The sequence below is a fragment of the Cyanistes caeruleus genome, chromosome 7 (genome assembly GCF_971803275.1).
Source record: "Cyanistes caeruleus chromosome 7, bCyaCae1.hap1.1, whole genome shotgun sequence".
NCBI classification, from domain to species: Eukaryota; Metazoa; Chordata; class Aves; order Passeriformes; family Paridae; genus Cyanistes; species Cyanistes caeruleus.
This window is the reverse complement of record NC_141707.1, coordinates 37479145-37502568: the sequence shown is the minus strand read 5'-3', so window position 1 is coordinate 37502568 and position 23424 is coordinate 37479145. Positions and strand designations below refer to the sequence as shown.

The 23424-nt window shown below is 38.9% G+C and overlaps 1 protein-coding gene across 2 annotated transcripts in view; it reads right to left on the bottom strand.

Annotated features, from left to right (window-relative positions):
* ARHGAP15 (Rho GTPase activating protein 15) overlaps positions 1–23424 on the bottom strand; it is a 322285-nt gene that overhangs the window by 158344 nt on the left and 140517 nt on the right. For both annotated transcript variants that reach the window (XM_086898275.1, XM_023931396.2), the window contains one exon: positions 506–604. In XM_086898275.1, the coding sequence (XP_086754401.1) occupies positions 506–604 (99 nt within the window). The remainder of the gene's footprint in view (positions 1–505; positions 605–23424) is intronic.

Below are 23424 nucleotides of genomic sequence, written 5' to 3'. Positions count from 1 at the left end.
GTTTTAATAAAACGCAACCCTGCTTACTTCTAGTAGAAAACCCCCAGCCTTCCTGGGAGAATACCAGCAATCAGTTACAAAGGAATATTATTTGCTAGTGTTATTCTTGTGAATAAGTAATACAAAAATTCATAAAAGGCTCAAATGTATTAATAGTTCTATTGAAGATTATATACTGTAGGCTGCATAAACAGAAAATGCAAAAATTCATTAGTTATTAAGTGCTTGTGTGCTTTTACAACCCTCAGCAAGCCAGCGTCCTTGTTATTTCAGAGAAATAAATGTAGCGTTCCGTTTCGAGGCAAGAATCAAATGACATTTTTGTGCAACAACCTTGTTTATCTGACATTTTTTAGTAGATTTGCATACATATTTTTATATCCTTCAGAGAAAGGAATGTCTAGCTAGCTGCTGACTGCCTAAAACCTGTAGAGATGCCTGAGCAAATGAAGTTGAAATTGCTACATCTTAATTAATAAAGGTAACAGCCAAAACAAATACATACCAATCTGTCAATTGCATTTTTGATAGCGTGGAACCAATCCAATATGAGAAAGTCGATATCCGACTGGAGGAGGAACTCATTTCCTGACACTGTCGTGATCTGGGGAGGGCATGGGCACACACAGGTGAGCAAAGCACACCCCAGGCAGATGATTTTCCTCTGTTTTCCCTCCCATTCCCCCCCCCCAAATGTTTGTCCTTTTTACCGAGGTTTTTCTGCTGGAGTGCTGAGTTACCGAGGAGTTCTGAACCTCTGTCTGAAAACTGTTTTGAATATGTCACAACAAACGAGATATTGTCTCAGCAGTGCAACCACCGAGCACAAATAGTGCCGAAATAACGGGTGTGTGACAAAAGTTAAGAAAAGCCAGGAAATCCCATGTAACAAGACACAGTTCAAGTGAAATCAAAGCACCCTGAAAAGAAGTGAATGCATCATGAAAATTATTTCCTGTCCTCGACAGTTTCCATTTCTGTTTTACTAGTATTGTTTTTTGTATCTGGTACCCCCAGTCGTGAATTTGCGCATTTCTTATTTACCTATGATTCCCCAGCCCACTCCCAAATATTTTGGTAAAATTAATAATGTCACTCTTTCACATTAAAAAAAGAAATTATCATCAAAGATGGCTTCAGCAGAATAATTAGAAGCCCATTTATCATGAAAAAAAAAATCCCCAGTTTGTCTGAATATAAGTCGATTTACATTTTTGACCCACTCACTGGGAATATTTATCAAAAGAATATTTAATCCCCTGATAATGCTGTTTCACTGCCTAACCTAATATTTGGTGGAAATATGTATGTATATGCTGTTGGTCTGAACTTCTGTAAACTACTGGGATGATAATGATACATAATGTTTTATTTTACATACATACATATATATATATATATACATATATATATATTTTACCAAAGGAAATCTCCAGGTATTCAAAAAAATGGGTATTTCACAGATGGCAAAACTGAGGCCCAGAGCTGTACAGTGCTTTGTCCCATGATTATTGCACAGATTCCTGGTGCAAGTGGCCATGGAGCATCTGGGCACATCTTTCTGTGTTTGCAGACAAGTCAACCAAGGGCTACATCACCAGCATGTTTTGGAAGGGGCAGGAACTCGTTCTGCCCATGCTCCAAAGCAGCTCAGCTCCTGCCACCTCTGGAACCAAAGTTTTATTCTTATTTTGCTGCTGTTAAAAGCTGCTTGTGCAAAATTTGGTGGTATCCAAGCGTGGAAATGGAACACTTGAGTGTGGGTGTATTGGGGATGCAGGTTTAGTCTGAATGTTGGGATGCTCACTGGAACATGGGATAATTCAGCACCAAAACATTTTCAGGTATTTTTAGAGGGATGACTAAGCACAGTGGACAATAGGGATTTCCTTCTGACCAAACTTTGGGAAAAAGCAAAGCAAAGCTGTTACAACCTGGCACAGTTTATTTATTTATGTAAATACACTGACATGAAGTGCTTCTGTTTCCCTGCATCTCCCCCATGTTAAGAGTTTTAACTGAAGCAAAAAAAGAAACAGCATGAGTACTCCCAGCATCTTCCTTAAAACCGAAATAACACTAGGAAAAAGAAAACCCAAACCAAAAAACAACAGCCTAATGTCGCATTAATTGTCCTATAACCCTCCCTTTATTGAGGAAATGCCTGTTAAGGAAGGTTTCCAAAGTCATCAGCATTAAGGAAAATCCCGTCAGTGCAGCTCCAGCGGAGACATCCTGTGGGAATGCTGCTGAGGATGTGGGAATGGTCCCCTGGTGTGGGCTCGGGGCTGCCCGGCTGCAGATGTTCATCCCATCCCCTCTGCACCCATCGGGAGCCAACTGCAGCCACCCCTCTCTCGCCGAGCACCAGGGAGAGTTATTTACTGGGGAAATCTCAGCTCCCTCCTTAGTCCATGGCCATAACATTAATCACCCCTCGCATGCTCACCCTTCCCTTCACCAAAAGGAAATAAAAAGCCCAAATTCACCTTAAGGTGAGCAACAGAAAGAGCTGACCTCCAGTTCTGTGCCCGGCTCACACAGCAAGGTTTGGGTTCAAAATGTATGGTATGATATCACAATTTATTAATGTATACATGCAGATATGAATTAGACTAAACACAGGCAACAATTCAATCTAATGCCTCTCTCCCAGTATAAACAAATCATTATTAAAATTATAAAATGGAATAACGTTTTCAAAGTAAGAGCAACATATGTAATTAGATTTACTGTATTTTGAAGGCTTAAAAAGGACACAACATAGTTCAGCCTTCCGTTCAGTAAATTCAGGCTTTATTAAAATACAAGTATTCAGCACTGCATAAATATTTGCACTGTATGATATGCAAAAGAGATACTCCATTGCTAACAAGACCAAAGCAAAATACATGTTGAAAGTTTCTTTGTCTTGAATGTGTTATTTTGATAATCATATATTATCAGTGTTTTATGAGCAAATCTGTAAAAACAGATCATAGAATGGAGGGAAGAGAATTCATTTAAAATATACTTTCTGTAAGATATAGTTCAAGTCCTTTTCTTTCTTTCCTCAGACTAATCTTCAGAGTAACAAGACAGTTTCAAGAAGACTGCTACTGCTCTCTACAGTTTAAATGCATCCACTCCTTAATTACAGTCAGTAATTGACTTTGTTCTGCTCCATTCCAGTCATTCACAGGCAAGCAGTTCCAAAGGCTTTGGCTGGTAAATCCCATTTAATGTGCAGGTTTTCTATCCCACTTTTATATATTACCTCCTTAGGATTTCTGATAAATGACTCTTGGAAAGGATTGCTAAACCATATTTGCACTTTGAACAATCAAATTTTCAACACCCTTGGGAAAAGACATCAGTAAAGAATGCCGGTTTTGACTGAACCTTGTGATTGAACAATTTATGATCACAGCCCTAAATGATGTATAACTAGCAACAAGCAGAAATTGTTCAATATTAAGGCCTGTTAACACACCATCCCTGTGTCAGGCACTGCTGAAATAAACAGAGGCACCGGGGAAACAAATGAAAGACAAATCTGAGGGGGAAAAAAAAAAAAGAAAATGAAGTGCTCTATCCAGAGCTGCCAGACTCCATTGTGCCAGGTACTTCACTTATTTAAATACCTCCCAAAATCCCTCTCTCTGTGCCATCATTTTTTGCAAAGGCTACAGTCTAGAATTAGCACTACCTTAGCAGGCAGAATGCTGCTGCTGCTGTCAGCAATAAACACCCACGAGGACTGGCAACTGGCATTAACCCTCTGGTTCCCCATGCCCTTCAGGTTGGGGATAGGAGAGCCAGGGTGCCTGAGTTCCCTCTGTCTTGCTACAGCACCAGGGGAAAAAATTACTTCAAAGGCCGAACCCACTCCCATGGCAGCTTTGCAGCTTTGCTGCAAATGCTGTTAAGCACTGATCCTCAGAAAATATCGGCTCACCACAGGTAAATGTGTGCTAAATTCAATGTACTGCTGGGTTGACAACACAGTGGGGGAAGTGGGGAGGGAGGCAGGTGTGAAACACTTCCTGATACTTTATTTGTGGCTTATTAAGGGTTTCTCTTGTCACCTTATAAAGCTGCAAATGGAGGGTTGAGCTTCTTTTGCATGTCACCATAATGATGCACCAAGGTGGTGTTCAAGAAGATTCTATGTTATTAAACAGAAATGTACCCTTTTAGCTCCACAAAACACAGGACACCATGTCTAATTAATGCCATTACCATGAACCTTGGGGGCTACCCAGGATCAATGATTTTTAAAATTTTACAGATTATGTATTTTCCCTGTGCTAGGTTGTGCTCTGGGACATACTGCAGTGCCAGGATTTCCAAACCCTCACAGATCACCCTTGAGAGCATGCCTCACAGGCTTTCCTTTCACAGTATATCCATGGAAGTGGAAAACAGGAGGTAAAGGAGCCATGGAAGAAGATCAAGGTCTTCTGTCCATGGTTTTCCTGCAAAGTTTGGCCTGGGCACCATGGCACCACTGTGAAAAACATCTCTCCTTCCTGGTATCACTCTAGTTCTCTACCAGTAGACACTTCTACAGATGATCCTGCATTTCTTTTAGCTGCAGAACAGGGATGGAGGCAATTTCAGCAATCCTACTGATGGACACTCTATGGAGATACGGGAAAGGGTGATAAATTCACACAGCAAAACAAAAATCCAAACCCGTCTTATTGATTCACCCACTTCAAAGTGTACTTATGCATCTCTGGTGGCCACAACTATTATTTGCAGTGATTAGCTATTTTCAAACAATGCCAAGAACAAACCTTAATACAGGAAGTGAAGAATTCAGTGGGGAAGGAGAAACACAGCAAAAAAATTAGTGTGTACCATGCCACAAGAAAAAAGGAGCAGAGTGAGCAGCCTAGGAAGTGTATGGCTCATGTTTAACTCAAGTACGAACACCAAAAAACCACGCCACAGCTCTTAATTCAGCCAAATACTGAAACAAGCCAATGTTCAACTCCCCCTGAAACTGGGACATCCAGAAAAATTGCTGGACTGTTGAAGTGGAGCTTCATATAACTGACTCCAATGGTTCAGTGTTGGATTATTGGATGCTTTTGGACCGTGGAAACTTCAGCAGTTGCTAATCCAGTGCAAGATTCAGTGCAGAAAACTGAAATTTTTATGCCACCTGGGACTCACACAGCTTGTGGTGAACACTAAGTGATTTAAACTTGGATTGACAGATACCTCTGCGTGCAGAAATTCAATAAAATGTGTTCCTCTTGTTGCACTGTGCATTGGGATTGCTGCCCTTGATATGCGTAGGAAAAAAAGGAAATGTGAGTTGCTGGAGCATTTCTAGCTCCAAAGTTAACACTCTTCCCCCTTCCCACTGCTCCCTTCATCTCACCTTGCTCTCTCACAAAGTGGTGGGGTTTTTTATGATCATGTTAATCAACCTGATTCCCCATAGTGAAGAGAAATCTGGATTTTTCTCTCTGTTTTCCTAAGAGATTTTTCAGGATGGGATCTATCCATGCAATACAGGACACCCCATTTGCCATCTGCATGGCAGCCACCAGGGCTGGGACAGGGAAGTTGTGAAAAGAGTCAAGAGGAAAGGAAAAGGAAAAAAAAAATAAATCAAAAAAAAAGAAAGGATATTGGGAAATTTCTGTCTCTAAATATTCATTAAAAAAATCATTACAATATAATAAAACTTGAGAATAAATGCATAAACCCTGGATACTCCTGTGTCCACACCCCCAGTAGAAGAAGGATTAATTAAAGTTGGGAGACACTATGCTCCTTAGTGGTTTAATTAGCTGGATTTGAATTAAACTGGGACAGAGCCATGCAAGTTTTTAAAAACACGTCAAAAGTCCAACTGCATTTCTGGAAGTTGATCTTAAATTCTTTCTCACAGATAATCCAGTCTCTTGGCCATGTTTATGCTGAATGAGTGAGCAGCTGAGAGGATAAATAAAATATCTCTCTGTGCTGTACCATAGTGAGCTGAGTCTAATATTAAAAAATGGAAACAAAATAAAACAAAAGGCTCAGTCTTGAGCTGCGTTATATTCGTACAGCATCACGTATCCAATCCACGAGGCAGCCTATCAAACAGAGGTAGTCATGGTTATACTGATAGTTAAATTACTGAAAGGACTCTAAGATGTTTATGACTACCAAAGAAATTTCATTATCAAGCAGATTGTCTGTCTCATATTACAGTCTGGCTTCACCCATCTCACAGTCCTTTGGATGTCGAGCAAAGTTAACATTGGAGTGATGGGGAAATATCAGCTTGAGAGAAAAGGTCTTCAACCAATCTTTCAAAAAAAATGATATTTGTTAAAAAATTTGGTGAGAAAGTATCTGCCTTGTGTTCCCAATGTTGTTAGATGTTAAGTAAATATATGCTGATTGCAAAAAAGTTGCTTTGGCAACTCTCTTATTAAAATGCATTTGCAACCCCCATCTGTCATGAAAGTTTTGAAAAGTTTGTTTACTTTGGAGAGCCGCCTTATCCAGGGTTACCCCGGCATACAATGATAGCAGTCTTCAGAAGTTGTGTGAGGAACAAGCCACTAGGGATCCATTTTTGTTTTAATTGGCACACACAAACACTTTTCTGGTCTGTCAAAAAGATCAAGCTAATATGCATGGCGGGTGTTATATTCTCAGCTTTTGGGAGCAGTAAAGCTCCCTTTATTTAAGTAATTTAAATGATAGACTGCAAAAACTTTGCAAGTCAGAAAAATGTTTTATACTTTCTTTGGGAATATTTGTTTTAGGCAACAGAAAATGTTCTACATATCTAAAGATGTTGAACCTTATGTTTTAATTACCCTGTTTTTTTCTGATTCTGTAAAAATGACTGTGAAAACCAAGCACTGCAGAGAGGCAACAAACAGATCCTGTGTTTTCACAACTTCTGCAATATCAGAATTTGTGAGTCTGAACACTGCCAGATGTTTATAGGTTATGTCCTAATCTGTGTTGCCTTGTGGTGTGACTGCTTTGTACACCCACTCCCTGGGAACCTTTGTGGGGTCATCATATCAGTGCAACCTTCTCATATACAATGAGTTGCTTCTTAGTGAAAATAAACTGATGCTGGCATTATACACGTCACTGGCTCCAGAATGGATTGAGATGTCTCAAATTTGGGAGTCAAACTTACAAGAAACAATAAAATTTAAAATAAAACGATGTTGTACCAGTGGAGACGAAATAATGTTTTTCATGGTAAATTCCTGGGATTGAATCCTTCAACATAATTTAGCAATAAAAGAATGAACTCTGTGATGGTTATGAAGGAAAAAAAATTTGAACCTAAAGTTTCTCTTCTTCTGTGCCATAAACTCATATTATATGCCAGTTTCTTGTGGAAAATTGCATTAATACTAACTAGGTGGGAATCTTGCATTATGAGACAAAACCTTTCCTTTCCTTCCTGGCTGTGATGAATGTCAGTTGCAGAAGAACTGATTTTTATCACTTGTAAGGGAAATACTGAACCAAGACGATGTCACAACTGAAGCTCATTAAGCCCTCAGGGACCAAAACTCCTTCTTGGACTGGAAGTGGAGCTCCGGCTGTGGGTCCAGGAGCTTCTCTGGAGGGAAGGAAAGGCCCAGGGGTACTGGGATGATGTCTCTGGTTTCAAGGAACAACTTTCATTCCCCTTTCCCCACCCACCAGTCCAGGTCTGTTTTTTCACTGCCTTGGAGGAGTGTGAAAAGAAAATACATGATGTTTGAGAAAAGGGAAAGGTAATAAAGAGCCTGCTAAACATCCAGGGAACGTCCTGGGAAGTATTTCCTGCTGATCTGCTACACCGGTAATATGCCCTGTGAGAGACAGTTGGAATACAGGGATCAGCCTCTGAAAAGCAGGGGTTTCCTTCAGAGGATGAAGAGCAAAAAGGGAAATGTGAGACAGGCAGCAGATGACCCTCCTGGATGCCAGCCACTTGTGTGCAGCCTGCCGTGTCCCCCCTGCCCGTGCTGCCCTCTGCTCCAGCCCTGTGGACACGCTGCCCTCAGAGCAGAAGGGATGGAATTCTGACAGCCTTTAAGCCAAAGTCAGAGGAGATGGGAGTCACCAGACTGGGGAAGCAAGAAAGAAGTGCCCCCACAACTGGTAAAAGCAAGAGATAATAATTAAGACACAATTCAGCCGTGTCTGTGCATAGTGGGAAGTCAGGGAATAGACAATTGCACATTTTGTCCACGGATGAAGGCTGAAGGCAGTGCATGAATACCTACTGCAAGCTACTTTTCTCCTTGGGGTAATATTTTATTGTTATTGCCTTTGCAATCTGAAGCCATATATTACACAGCCACACACAGAGATATTGGCAATGGTTTCTCAGAGAAGTCCTGTCTTTCTTTGCTTTACCAGCTGGACAATACCTAGTGATGAATGGTTCTCCTGTCCAATTTTATATGCATGTTATAACACTTTATGATGTATGTGAGTGAGACTCAACGTGATAAGTCCTTGTAACAAACAAAAATATCAAAGGGAGAATGAATGCTCTGCTTTCAGCGCAGGCACAGATATATATTTAAAATATATATGTGCTGGGTGTAAAGATTTCATTTTTTTGACTCTTATTTTAGCCAAAAAAATTTATTCATCGGTAGCAGGGCATTTCACAGCTACATTATTTGCAGGAAGAAGCCAGTACTGTCTCTTAGTGTTTCATTTACTGGTGTATATCTCCTATTAATGAATGCTGACATTGCACAATAAGGAAAAAGAGATGTTGCTGTAAGTGTCTTTACACTTATAGTAACGTATTTGGCCGTGATTATAAGTGTTTATAAAACTTTCAAGAATCGTTCCATGTCTACTTACACTAATGAGAACACCTGTTAAGCTTAGAGCTGCACAGGCTTATTTGCATTGAATTCAGGTTTTTGCATACTGTACATCACTTTTTGAAACAATTAGATGTTTACAGAGAAATATAGCTAAAAGAGGAACAGCAGCTTCAATGCCCTCCAGCCCAAGTCAGCGCTAATCCTGGTTTGTGGAAAAGCGGAAACCTGCTGAATTATAATACAGACACAAATTCAGTGAGCAGTGAACAAAAGTGTACCTGCAAATCCTCTGATAACAGATGTTTCTTGTGGGGATTGCTACCTGCTGTTGAATAAAGCATCTCTTAGAGATGAAACAGCGCTGCTGAATGGGATTTTCATTGTTTATTTACCATTTCCTTTTCATTCTGATAGTTTCTTCTCCCTCTTTTTTTTTTTTTTTTTTTTTTTTTTTTTTTTTTTTCTTTTTTTCCTGGTGACTCAGAACCTGTGTACTGAGCACGTTGAACATGCGGTCATTTTCCAAAATAACTGCATATGTACTTTTACTAACTTGCCAAAAGCCAATACAGAAGCACAAGATTCCTCCTACTGCTGGAGATCCAAAACACCATCTCTACAGCAGAGGGTTTTGTGGCCTGGGGCAAGGAGGCAGGAGGTCCCTTTCTGTAAAAACAGGTCTGCTGAAGGGTAAGTGCAATATCCTGCTGTGACACGGCCATGCCAGCTATTGTTTAATAACAATGTGCAACATCAAAGTTGGACCATGATCTCTACATACACTCTGCCAGCTGTGTCAAGAGCTGAGAGGTGCAGGCAGGAAAATATACTGGTTATTATCTCCCCTTGCATGCAGGGAGCAAACAATGCAGAACATCTTGGGTTTGCCTCTTTCCATCTTTATTTGGATGTGAGTATTAGGAAAAGCTAAGCAGGATGAAAAATGTTTTGAATAAGGTATCCATTCAAGAAAACAAACAATTCCAACTACAACAACTGAAAAGATTTCTAGAAAAGATTTCTATTAAAAAAAGTTATTTAGTGCTTAAATAAAAGTAATGCTGATGAGATTTAGGATAAAGATGGATGAATTTTGTAACCTACCTAAATTTTAATTTCTGTGGAGTCACAACCTAGTCAGAAAGCTTTTATGAGCAATACAGGTCTTTACTGAGTACAGAAGTACAGTGGATATTTCAAAACATAAAATCCTTGAATGGTCTGGGTTTGAAGGGAGCCTAGAATCATTCCATTCCAAATTCCCTGCTATGAGCAGGGAGAATTTCCACTAGAGCAGGTTGCTCACAGCTCCATCCAACCTGTTCTTGAACCCTTTCAGGCATGGGGTATCAATGGATGTGAACCTCTCTTACCCTGTTCTGATTTTATTTCATCTGGGAATGATGTTATATTAAGAAATAAGCAGCATTACAATACTGATAGTATGAAGACAGTTTAATTGAAAGTATAATGTCATCTAACTTTTGAAATTAGGGATTCTTGTATTCTGAAAAAAATGTATGTTTTTACGTCTCCAATTTGTTGTGATTGTCTCAGACCAGTTTTCAAGTGCTGGAGGATCCTTGGATTTTTTTATTTAGACATTCTGGAACTGCACTGACAGCACTGAAACTGCTCTGGCCTTTAAATTTATCAGCTGCTCTACGTGGTACTGGAGTAATGACAGCAGGTTACTCAAAATGTTATTTAAAAATATCACATAACCAAAATATTAAATATCTCTTCACAACAGGTGTCTAAGGGAAGCTTTTCTAGGAAGGGGGAATACAGCTCAGAACTCAGGGAATTTCTTACAATAACTGATTATGGTCAGCCAGAGGTCATTGGGTGAGAAACTACAGAAACTTTTGAGTATGTAGCTCAAAAGCAAGAGAACCTACTTGGATCAATGCTGTAATTTTAAGAAATACAGTGAAATTAGGAAAAAAAACCACAAGAAACACATATTTCATCTCTAGGTCTGAGTTTCTGGTGTGCACTGGGATATACCAAACAACAAATACTAAAAGCAAATAAATTATTTTAAAAATACCTTCAAGATTTTGCAAGTATCAGATTTTTTTGAGCATGTAGGCATTTCTAGTGTATTAGAACATGATTTACACTTTGACATCTGTCAGTCAAGCTTCTGGCTATCACACTGGACAATCTGGAGGGGCACATCACAATGTGAAGTGGCATGCAGAAAATCTGAAACTACACTTTTCCAAAATAAAAATCACATCTTCTAATTTTAAATAGAGGGAATGATTGCAAAATATTTGGCCATCAAGACTGCAAAGATTGAGGTTGGGTAATCAATAACATTTGTGGTTGTATTACTCACTGATAACAAGTAATTTCCTACTATCCTTGAGGGGAATTGGGAAGCGGATTTGGGGAATTTGGCAGACTCTCTCTCTCTCTTTTCTAAATATGCTCTGTCTGAAAGCCTGATATTCTTTTCTCTTGCAAGCTTTGGGATGATGCAGTATAGGAGAACACAGGTTTGGGATGACAGTTCATTCAGGAACTTTGGGATCTAAATATAGAGAAATCTAAAAATACACAAAATTATCATGGCCAGGAATGGCTGGGTATTTGGGGTTCAGCTCCTCCATGCCATAAATATAAGTCTACTTTTATCTGAATCCCTTCAACAGCATTATTTTTGCTACATATCTTGTTATTAATTAATGTACAGTACACATGGCAAGGAAATGGAGTGGTTTAAAACACATTATGGCCTCCTTGTCTAAAGGTGTCACCTCTGCACATTAATTCAAGCACTATGGATAATGTGCCAAGACACTCGTGGTTATCCAGCAGCCCAAACTGCAGACCCACAAGGGCCATAACCAGGGCATCTCTGACCCACATGTTCCTTGTCCTCCTCACCAAGTTGTCAGAAATTCTGGGTGCATTATCACTCTCCCCTAATTCAGTGCCACATGACAACTCAAAACCACATCCCGCCAGTCACGTGGGCATTAAACTGTGAGGCGAAAGAGAAAGTCTTAAGGAAACTGGAATTTAAAACCTGAGTTTCTACAAGTGTTATGTTTCCCTGTCTTATAATCCATGACCTAACACTTGCAATGTTCTTCTGCCATGAAGATAATTAAGAATGCTATCCGATTCTTGGTTAGGACAAAGGAAACCCATGAGCTCCTTCCCAGAGATTTGGGGTACTCACTCATTAAACCAGAGCTGGGAGAGCTGACTCTATTACTCGTGTCTGTGAGCAGAGACATGTAAGTGAGTTTGAACTATAAACAGAACCAATTACATTAACATTTCCCAACGCTTTCAAGAATCAGACTAGAAGCTTTTATTTGTTTCTCAAAAACCGTGATCCGCTATGCTAATAAGTCTAAAAATTGATTAAAAGAAAAACATTCAAAGCAGAACCTGGCAGTAGAGCTTCTTATGTGCTTCCCTTTCATCTGCTGGAACACGGTAGCCCTGATTCAGCAAGGTACTTCATTAAGCAATAGGCAACGTGCAGAATCTGAGTGCTTGAGCTGTTTGCAGTCACAAGAGTGAAATGAGCAAATCAGCCCGAGCGAAAAATAGCAGAAAAGTTATATTTATTCACAGAGTGAATATTTCAGGGAACAAAAGACATGTTAGTGACAGTCAGTAAGAGCTGCATGTAAATTAACAACAGGACCACAAGCAACAAAGTTAGCTGTCATTTGTAAGCTTAACAGCAAAAGAAACCTGCACCTTCCAGCCCAACTGAGAGGAGACAATGCCTCATCAAGGAATTAGAGGGGGAAAAAACCAAAAAGTAATTACAAAAAACCTCTACCACCCACTGGTCCCTTTATTATTAGGAGCAATCCCACACTAGTAACCTCATATACCTACTTGGAGAACACAGTACCAGGGAAGAAATATGATTTTCTTTTTTCAACTTTGGCTATATTAGTAAAAACACAGCCAGATTACCTTGAAAATAAGGAGGGAAAAATAATAACTTGGTAAGAAATTGTACCTAGCTTTCAGCTAAACTCTTATTGCCAGCAATCCCTACAACTCACTCTTTTCTTTCTGAGAACAGATGAACTGATTCTTTATCACAGCCAAGCTCATAATGTCTGAGATTAACTAGAAGTCACTCACTTAGAGAATGACCTTACGAAGAATTAAACCATAAATTAGATACTGCCAGAACTTGAGAAATAAAAGAAGAGAAAAAAATTGCTGAGAGTTTTTAGGTGTTGAGAAATTCAATTATACCATTTCATCTCGTATTGAAATGCAAACCCACAGGCTGAATGCAGAGAAACACACCATAGCTAAACAAAGTAGTGAGAAACAGCAAAACAGGTGAATATTTATCAAACCCCTCTCTTAACAAAGAAGGAGCACTGATATCCATGTTATTTGGAAAGCTGCTTTTATCGACGGAGGGAACAGGATCTCAGTTTCACGCTTAACTCCGAACGATAACTCATTCCCGGTTCTCGCTGCTTTTGCTCGATGACAGGTCACTCACCTCACTACTGTCATGCTTTACAAAAATTAGCAACCAAGCAAACGAATCTAGATCAGATCCTATGTTTGAACTTGCTCATTTGCCTCCACGCTCTATTTCCTACTAGAAACCCGTTTGCTGCATCACAGGACCAACTTCACAGCCGACACGGAGCAAGAGAGCCGGAGAACCTTGTGAATTTTCCCAATGTATCAGACTTACAGAAACACCTGTGCTAAATAACTTTGTGCTGAGCTACTGTGAAAAGCTGCAGTGTTAAATAGCAATCACAGTTTCTGATTTTTCACTGAGCTGGTTACTCTTCTGCTAGAGTCCTCTGAGCTGTCATGTGGGGCGTGAATGGTCCCCATTTTAATCTGATTGCCTTTCTCGTTATTTAAATTGTTGAAGTCATAAATATCTTTATTTATCTTGAAGTATCATTATATCAATACAATGGGAGTTGAGCAGCAGCTGATAAAGTTGAAAAAAATCTGTTTATAAATGCCTTTCATTTCTGAATTGAAACTCTTCATTCACTGACTAATTTGAGATAGGAGGGGTTGAGGAAAATATGAGGCATTTGATTTGATACAGGTTTAAAAATGTTAATTCTCCTTAAAAATATCCCAAATACAGTATGTAAAGAGATGAATATTTTAAAATTAAATAAACTTAGAAAGTTGCTGCTGATCCATCCCTTATTAAGGACTGCGGCATATGTGTAAGGAACAGCTCTGATTTCCATTTTACAAGGAAACAATGCCCTTAAATCTACACAAGCAGTTAAAAAAGATGCATTTGCATGGATACAGAGCTCATTATAGGCTTTAAGCGTGTTAATGATTAGATGGAAAACTTGTTCAAACAAATTATTGACTCTGCTACCGAAGATCCAAGAGATAATAAAGCTCTGCAAGCAGGTAGGGGAAGTTGTAATTAGGTTTATTCAAGGAATATCTCACCTGGTGCTTCCCAAAGTGGTAAATAGCAAAAGTCCCAGGTCTGGCAGCAAATATCAAATACCTGCACATCCCTTCACACCTCGGAGGGAGAAGGTAAAACCACTGGGCTGTCACTCAGGACAAAATCTAAAAAAAAAGGGTTTACCTGTCATATCTTTAACCCTCTCACATGTGTTTGCTGCCTACACAAACCACTCTGCAGTTCCTGAGTTGCAAGAAAAGTCCAGGAAAGTGGGAACTGAGCTGTTGCTAATATCGATTTATCTTTAGTGACGTCTCCACCATCATTAGTGGAAAGTGGAGATAATGTGTAGATGCTCCACTCAAGCTGGAGTGAGCCTAAACCAGCCAAACCTTTGGAAACTGGGAGAAAAACATTAAAAAAAATGAAAGTCGCGAAAAAATTTACCGCTGCTGCTTTCAACCAAAATTTTAAGTAATTTCTGATTTTCCCCAGGCTCCAGGCAAGCGTGCACAGCTCATGGTATTTAAATGAAGCTCCCACAACATTTTGTGGCAACATGGTATTTTGTGGGAGCGAATGCAAAACACAGCAGCAGCACCACTGTAAACTTTGAAACGTTTCAGAGAATATCAAGCCCCAACTGCGCTGCCAATATAGTTTTAAGTGCAACGTAGCGAGTTAAATTATGCAAGCAACCGTTTCTCCCACAAGTGGTTCCAATGGTTTCAGACAAGGGCGATATCTGCCATCGAAAGAGGATGCTCAGAAAGTGTAAAAAAAGAGTATTTTCCAGTGCAAAGGAGGTTGCAACACCCAGACTTGTGTTTAGATAGGTTTGCCTGTGCTCTCACGATTCTCATTTCCTATGTGAACTGTGTTTCAAATCTATAATTCATATAAAGTGAGAATTTCAGTGTTTTTCTTTCACTAAACAGCCTATTGTGAATGGCTCCAGGACAACTCCCCCAGCCAGGTAATTTAAACTGCAGAAAAGATAGGCAGAGACGTTATTTTCAACAAGGTCCCAAGGTGGCTTTCAATTCAGAAAAACAATTGACTGATGTTTCTCTGTTTGCTGCCAGGAAGCTCTATGTAGTATTTCTAGAGCTTTTTCTCTATTCTACCCAACATGTGGGCTCAGTGTCAAGCTGTGAGTTTGTAAATCTTTTTCAGCACTTACCAGAGCTCAACATGAATTATGGTATTGCCAAATCTGCTTTATGCAGCTTTTTTTACACGAGAAGAAAATGTACGATTTTATGGTCAAAAAGAAACGTCTACATGTTTGCAGTGGGAAAATGCAGTCAGTTGGGATTGAACCCCTGGAAAAGATATTTCCCCCTATCCCTGCTTCTTTACTGCCTTCAAACTTTGGAAACTTCTGGGCTGTCGAGCTTTACTTGGTACACATGGTTTTTCTCTGTACCTTTATTAACTATGTTAGCTAAGATTTTATTTACTAAGACTTTATTAACTAAGCTTTTATTAACTTAATGTCTATTGGAAAAAATCCCGGCTAGTTTTGTGGATGATTTGCCCTAAAACACGTGGTTTTTTTTTAAAATAAAATACCTTCCTTTTTGTTGAGGAACAGTTAGCCCAGGAGGTAAATCAGCCCTTTTGTTGAGGGCTAATAAACTTTGTGCGTGTGCATGTGTGTGCGTGTCTGAGTGACTTAATACCATTATAATAATATTATATGGCAGGCAAAAATATAATGAAAATGATAATTTGCCAAAAAGATTTAAAAAACACTGAGGTGTTACCTATCAAAAGTTCTCCTTCTGTCTATGATACAGCACAGATTGCAATCGTGACAGTAAATCTGGTGCTATTGTTAATGCCATGGCACTTTGGTTTTTGGCTTGCTTCAGTCCAATCTGTGACATGCTTGTGAATATCTTTCTTCTGTTCTGTCTGTATGGCATATGGATTTCTGGGATACAACGTCAGACCTATCCACATAACAAGTGTTCAGAGCACCTTATCATTTTAAAAAGCCAATTACTCAAAAAGACAAATGTGAAATGTTTCACATTTAATGATGAGCAAATCTGCAAAACAAATGCAATTTTGCTTCATTTGAAAAAGTTTAGTTTAACTGTAAATATTGCAATGGAGTCCCTAGCAATACACACCACGGGTAGGGACAGGCTCATTTTATGCATATTGTACATCATCACTGTCACTTAAATCTGCAAGATTTTCCATGCTAAGTTGTTTTAAATAAATAGAAAGAAATGAGATACAAAAGAGTGAAATATATGCTTCTGAATAGACTGTAAAAATGTCACTGCTAGCTCTGAGCATTGGACACTTAAAAAAAAAATATTTTGAAAGTCTCTCCCAAAAAAACGAAAACTGCATATGTCTACAGAGGTAAAGGTCAGTAATGAAACAATTAACAGCAAAAATACCAATCCATTTTTTAGAAATATTTGTCAATATATAAAGAATGTTTTGTACTGCACAGAAGTGCTCAATTAATCCTGGTTTAGTGGCCGTATGTCAGATTCCCAGACTGAAATGATGTCAGCTGAAGAACTTAAATACACACAGGTTCAAAAGCAAGATTGTCTATAGACTTCAGGACGGCAGAAATTGCTGCTTTTTGCTGCAGTACTAATACAGCTCATGATTCAATTAAATTCTTAAAAATGTGCCTAATACACATGCTGGACCACTGCATTCAAAACACAGTGCAGTAGACTATTTTTTTTTAAAACAGGCTATAGTTATATATTTATGTCTCCATGTCTGAAAAATCTATAGGCACACACAGACCTGCCATTGCTACAGATAATTTAATACTTGTCAGTTATCCAAATTGTAGGTACTGGGCACCAGGGAAGAAATTAAAATGGTTATTGTTAATATGGGAGCATATTGGGCTAAAAGGCAGGGAGCAGAGTGATATTAGTGGGAGTATTTGACTCAGCAAGGCAAATGGATTTATGTACAATATTTAAAATACATGGGAAACATATAAGCAGATTTTTAATATTGGAAATTTTTTGTGAGTAATTTGATTTTTAAAGCCCTTGCACTAAACTGAGAACATTAGTAACAAAATACTATAGAACATAGGAAACTGAATGCAGCTGGCACTGGTAATTTTAGAAGAAACTAATCTTGATATTTATAACATCATGTAGCAAGCGGAACAGTTTTACCAGGCTGGGAATGTTGAAATACAAAAAAAAGTTCACCTTTCAGCTATTGTGCTTTAGTTCTACTGCACTAGAGAAAAAATCAGAAATCAGCTGTTGCAGTACAAATATTAAGAAAGTTTATCATGATATATAGCCGTGGACATACCTTTTTTTAACTGCCTGTACATGTATTGTGTTGTATTGTTATATTAAATTTTTGCAATACAGCTCAGGGACCTTGTATGTACAGCTGAAAAATCAGTTCATAAATTATATTTAGAAAGCCAGAAAATATGCTGAGCTAAAACATTAGATAAGAACCTTGTTTTAAGTACATTCCTTTTAGTGTTTTTTAAGCTTTTGATTTAGGTTTTGATGTTTTTTTACCTGTGGAATGCCAGATATATTGAACGAATAACTAAAACACAAAAAAAAGGGTATTTCTCCCTTAATCCTGGAAATCGCTGTAATAAAAATTTCCCCAAATATTTTTTTTTGCTATTGCTGCACATCAATGAGCATAAGTATACATATAAACCTGTAAGAGAATGTAATTGAGCTCAGAATTTCATTATAGTATTTAGTTTCTACAATTTTGGATTGTAAGGGGAAAACATTCACAGAACATAACACACCAAGCTATTTCATAAATTAAGCTGTATAATGTGTTTAAATCCAAGTGATTTACATCTGAGGTTAATTTTTTACCAGCATCTTTAATGTTCAGGAGTAATGAAGACAGAGGAATAGATGGTTTTAAAATGTAGGACTTAACAAAGTGCAGAGAGCTGAATTCTCAGGGAACTGTGCAGGCTTGTAGCCTGCTTTTATAGTACGTGTTTTTGTTTTTCTGCTTCTCCCTTGCACACCCACTCACCAACTTCAGCGCTGCGCTGCAGATTTGAATGAAGTGAAAAGCTCAATGGGTAATTGTCAAAATACTTTCATTTCTCCCACTTTCACACAAGAACCAAATAAAGCCAGGAGAGTCTCCCGCTTCCCACAAACACCCAGAAATCGGCAGCATTCCACCTGGAGCTACCGAAGAGCACAGCTGAACCTCCCAGATCACAATCTCCCTTTTTTCTTTTTTTAATCCCAGAAATACACCTTGAAAGCAAACGTATTTCTCTCGAGTTTCAGGAGCCGGTATCAAAATTGCGCACCACCTAGCTCATGCAAAAATCTGTTTATACACGTTCTCTCTCTCTCTCTGCCGGTATTACAGAAAGGAAATGTCAGTAATAATCAAGCGAGGGTGCTGAATTAAAATCTGAAATCGCTAACAAACCGATCTGTACAAAAGTGTCAGTGTTAAGATTTCCAGACTGGGGGTTGTGCGACAGAACGAGGAGCTCAGACAGAAGAAAACAGCTCTCCACTCCAGTACTTTCACCCCGTTAATCTCACATGTGCTTTGCCACGGATTTCTTGCTATTTTATTTTTAACCTCTGCTACCTTGTGGAAAGTGGGCTATTCTGAGGGTGCTCGCAAGCAAAGCTCTGATTTTACAGATGGATGGAAAGCACTGTTAAATGAGAGCTTTAAGAAGGACTTTTTCAATTTACTTTGAGCTTAAGCTGAAGTGGTTTAATCACAGCTTGTACACATCTTCTTAAAAATTGTTCTAAGGCGGGGGAGAAGTAATAATCATGTAGGAAATCATCGTGACAGCTGCTGGCTCTCATGATCCCATTTACACTTTTAACATCTCTAATGAAAACCTATCTGGGCAATACCTGTGTCAGAGAGGTGTCAGGTGGTCATTTGGCACAAGAGAATAGAAAGGAATCAGAGCAGCATTTTGAAAATGACTCACTTTTTTTTTTTTTTTTTCCTTGTGTGTAGAGGGGTTGGTGGGGGATTTTTTTGGTTTTTCTTTTTTTCTTTTTTTTTTCCTTTTTTTTTTTTTTTTTTTGCACCTGTTATTCTAAAATTTCTTTCAGTTACATTTCAAAACACTACAGTTGGGATCTCCTTGCCAACCTGAGATGGCATAAGCCTGGGTAACAGAACAAAATGTGAGAAGGTCCTTCTGTCTTTAACGCCTGTTCACCAATGAATCAGCCTCCAATTAATCTGTTTCTTCAGTAGGAGTTTAATAAAAGTCAAGCACACACATGTTCAGTCTTGTTTAGTATTAAAGCTGTGTTAACATTATCTGCCTAGCCAGGTCAAAAATCTTATATAATTAAATGCCAGAAACCATTTCAGAATTTTAAGGGCTTTACGATTTTCTGTAAGTAATTGATTATGCAAGGCAGGGTAGTTTAAATTTAAAACAGGATAGTGATGAGTGTGATGTCACTTTTCATTACATATTTCAGAAAAGTTTGTTTCATGGCCAAAGTACACTTAAAACCTTACTTATTAGATTTACTATTTTGCATTTTTCTGAACTAGGGAAAAAAAAAAAAAAAATTCAGCAACCTGTACTTCTTCTCCACATCACAAAGTAGAAACCGAGTAGATTGAGCACATCCCAAATTTCCACACCATCCTTAAAATCACAGACTAGGTTTTGCCCTACTCAGCTGTGCCTATGATTTGACTGGAAAAAGCAAGGTATTATGATACCAGGATTATACTGCATTGCCTCCTGGTGAAATGAACCTGCAGGCCATAAACAGGGTTAAATAACCCCAGCCTCGAGTCAGAACATGCTTGTGGCCCAACATAGGCAAAGAATTTCCTTGGAGACATGTGAGGAAAGTCCAATCTGCAAATAAATACAAGCTCTTTGTACTGATTAAAGTTTTGCTTTTCACCATTTAAGCATGGCTGTGATTTCTGACTGACAAAAAGAAAAGGCTGAGGGAGAAATAAAAACAGGAAAAAAAAAAAAACACCCCGACATATTAACGACAAACATGTTGCTATGAAAGTGTGGAGCACGTCTCAAACTCTGTCCATAAAATCCACTCTTCATATCCCAGTCAGCAGCACTGAAGACACAGCTTCCAAAGAAAGTTACAAGCAATTTAGTTCCTGCTGCCACCAAATGTTCAGCACAAAATGTGGTTCCAGGCACTGTGCAGCATCCTCAGTCCTCTTGAAGTCACTTTCTGTGCCCAAGAGCAGAGAGGTAGGCCAAGCTTTTCCCCTGCTCTATCTCCCTTTGAAAGCTTTCCTTTTTCCCCTTTCCCTTCCCACAGCTGAAAACCAGGTGCATTTCAGAGTTCTCCTTACATCTCTCCGTTGTCCCTAGGACCAAATAAACAGTGGCATACTCTAATGACACAGTGCAGGGCATAACACAAATGACAATGTACAGCCACGTGGAGACAAAGGAGGAATTAGAAAAGTCTAAAGAATAAAAGTTCAAAGAAGGTCTTAGCTCAAGATACAAATTCCATGTGCAATGAAAAATTAAAATACGAAAAACCAGAGTTCTGTGTTTAAATAAACTGGCTTGTAACGTTAAGCATCTTCATTAGTTTTAAAGCAAAGTAAAAGTGTGGGGGGAAAAAAAGGTTAAAAAAAGGAATCTGAGGCACATGAGAGAAGAGGAAACAAAACAAAACAAAACAGCTATTCAAAATAGAGCTACAGAAAACTAGGGATGCTTATAGCAACAGAGGACAGCCAGCATCGGGTAAACAAAGACAATTTTGGAAGTGGCACAGTAAAAATAGGTCAGTACTACATATAAGTAGAAATTAATATGATGGAAATGATTTAACAAGCCAATATACTGTACTCTGTACAGTGCCACGATCATTAAGCTGGTGAATGGGTGCTAATGTGGTAGGAGGAAAGCAACGCATAAAAAGTCAAATCAATACAGCAAGAACACACCAGCACGAGAGCAGAAATAAAGACAATCTAAACCAACTGTGCTCTTACTATAGCTGCTCTATAAAATAAAACTGATCAATATATAGGTAACAGAACAAGCAGTGTAGTCACAGTGGACTGAAATACAAGCAGGTATCAGGTTAGTAAAAATGTGCACAAAACTCAGGTCATTCAATGTCAGTGGGGTCAAACTGGCTGAGCAATGCACAGGATGGAACAACAGAGCACTGCACCAATAAAGCAAACAATAACACAAAAGCACCAGACAGACATAAAAATAAAGGGAAGAAACACTGAAAGCTCTTTTAGCCTGGCAAGCCTATGCCCAGTGACTTTAAAATATACAAGTTTCTGTTATTTTTTATTAAAAATATGATCAGACTAATAATTTTCAATTCCCATGACATGGACATCTGGTAGTCGTGACTAATGGAAAAAAGGCAGATGTCAGAGAACTTTAATTATGACCTCAAATGACTCTTAATATTCTGTTATTTGGTTTGTACTAACAGAAAGTACAGCAATCTTGAGATGTGAGCAAATGAGACCTTTGCAAACACTGCTTTTATACTGGGCTTTATATACCTAAAACCAGCTCCTCTGTGCTTATACTGGCCACTGATAAAACCTGCTATTTGAAATTTCAAGATTAAAAGTGTACTGCAATTTTTCTGCTCCTAATTTTTTTCTGCACTCATTTAGTTACATTGAAAAAAAGCATTTACCAGTGTATTTTTAAAATAAAAAAAAAATTAAAACTAATAGTTAACCATTGGTTTTCAATATATAAAATAATCACTGTAAAAAAATAATCCATGAGTTGGATGTTGTGTCTGCTTGACACAAGGACATCTGGAGATCTGGGCAGTGCATTCACTGGGGTGATATGTGAACTTTACTTTAGGATTAGAACAAAAATGGCAGCCTCATAAATGTCTACACCATCCTTTGGAGAATCACAGGCAACCTCCCAGACTACAGCTATAAAAAGTTGCATTTACAAGGCACATTCTGAGAGCAGGGAAAGAAACAGTCACTTAAGGACTGTAACTTCAAATTTCAGGCTGAAAGCATTAATTTTTTTTCTTATTGGTGTTTTGAAAATAAGTACAAGCCCGAGTACAAATATTACCCACCTATGGGGGTGACTTTGCCATGTGGTGGCATGGCCAAGTAACCAAGGAAAACCTCAAAGTCTCACACCTCTGGCACCTTCTTTCATGAAATTTAAACAAATTTCTATCAGGAATGTTATCAGCATGTTACAATTCCTTCATTTCAGGGAGCTGGGTGCTGGAGGATTGAACATAGGGCAGGGATGCTCAGAGATGTCTCCATCAGCATGTGGTGATGAAGGGGTGAGCTCTGAATTAAAGGAATTGACCCAAATGCAGTGAGGACATAAATAAAGCTCGTGGTGCCTCTCAGGCCTCAGCTCTGACCGCAGATTTCTGCACTGACTCTCTCCAAGGCTCAGGAGCCATCGCTGCCTAAATTATCTCCCGACAAGTCCTCAGCACCAGGGTTAAAAGGATGTATCCATAAAGAATGGCACCCCCTCAGTGGGATGGCACAAGGACACAAACCCTCATACCTCACCCAAGAATCACCCGGGTACCACTCAACAAAGGTAACATATTTCGCTACAGTTAATTATCCCGGTTTATCCCAAGAAACCAGGTTTTAGGCTGTAATCTGTGAGGAAATCTGCTGTTCTAGTCCTAAATCCTCCCCTCAGCCTGGCGATTATCAGCTACATTTTTGTACAGGAGGGAATTAATGCCACATACCGCCTAAGCAGCTTTGAAGTCAAAAAGGCCCAGACCTGTAATAACTTTTGTGCTGCGTTATTGATTGCGGGGGGAAGCGAGAGCCCACGGTCAGCGCCGGTTCCGGGGGTCCCGGTGCCCCAGCCCCACTGCAAACCTCACCACCATCCCTGGGCAGGGGACCCCAGGTTCTGGAACAGAGGTAACAAGCTGGAAATACAATGCAACCTGATTTTCCCATCTAGCACCAATCAATATAGCTTTAGAGTCTGACAATAAGGCACCTTTTCAGCAAATAATTGTGTTTGTGGTGAAAAGCCACGCACAAAACAGAGGAAATTTTTTTCTTTTTCTGAGAATTCATTTGTGGGAATTCCAGCAATATTTATATCTAGTTTGGTCATTAAACACTGCCATTTGAGTTTTATATAAAAATATTTGTGTGTATATGTGTATTTTGCACAATGCCTGTTGGAAACAGGGGCAAAGGTTT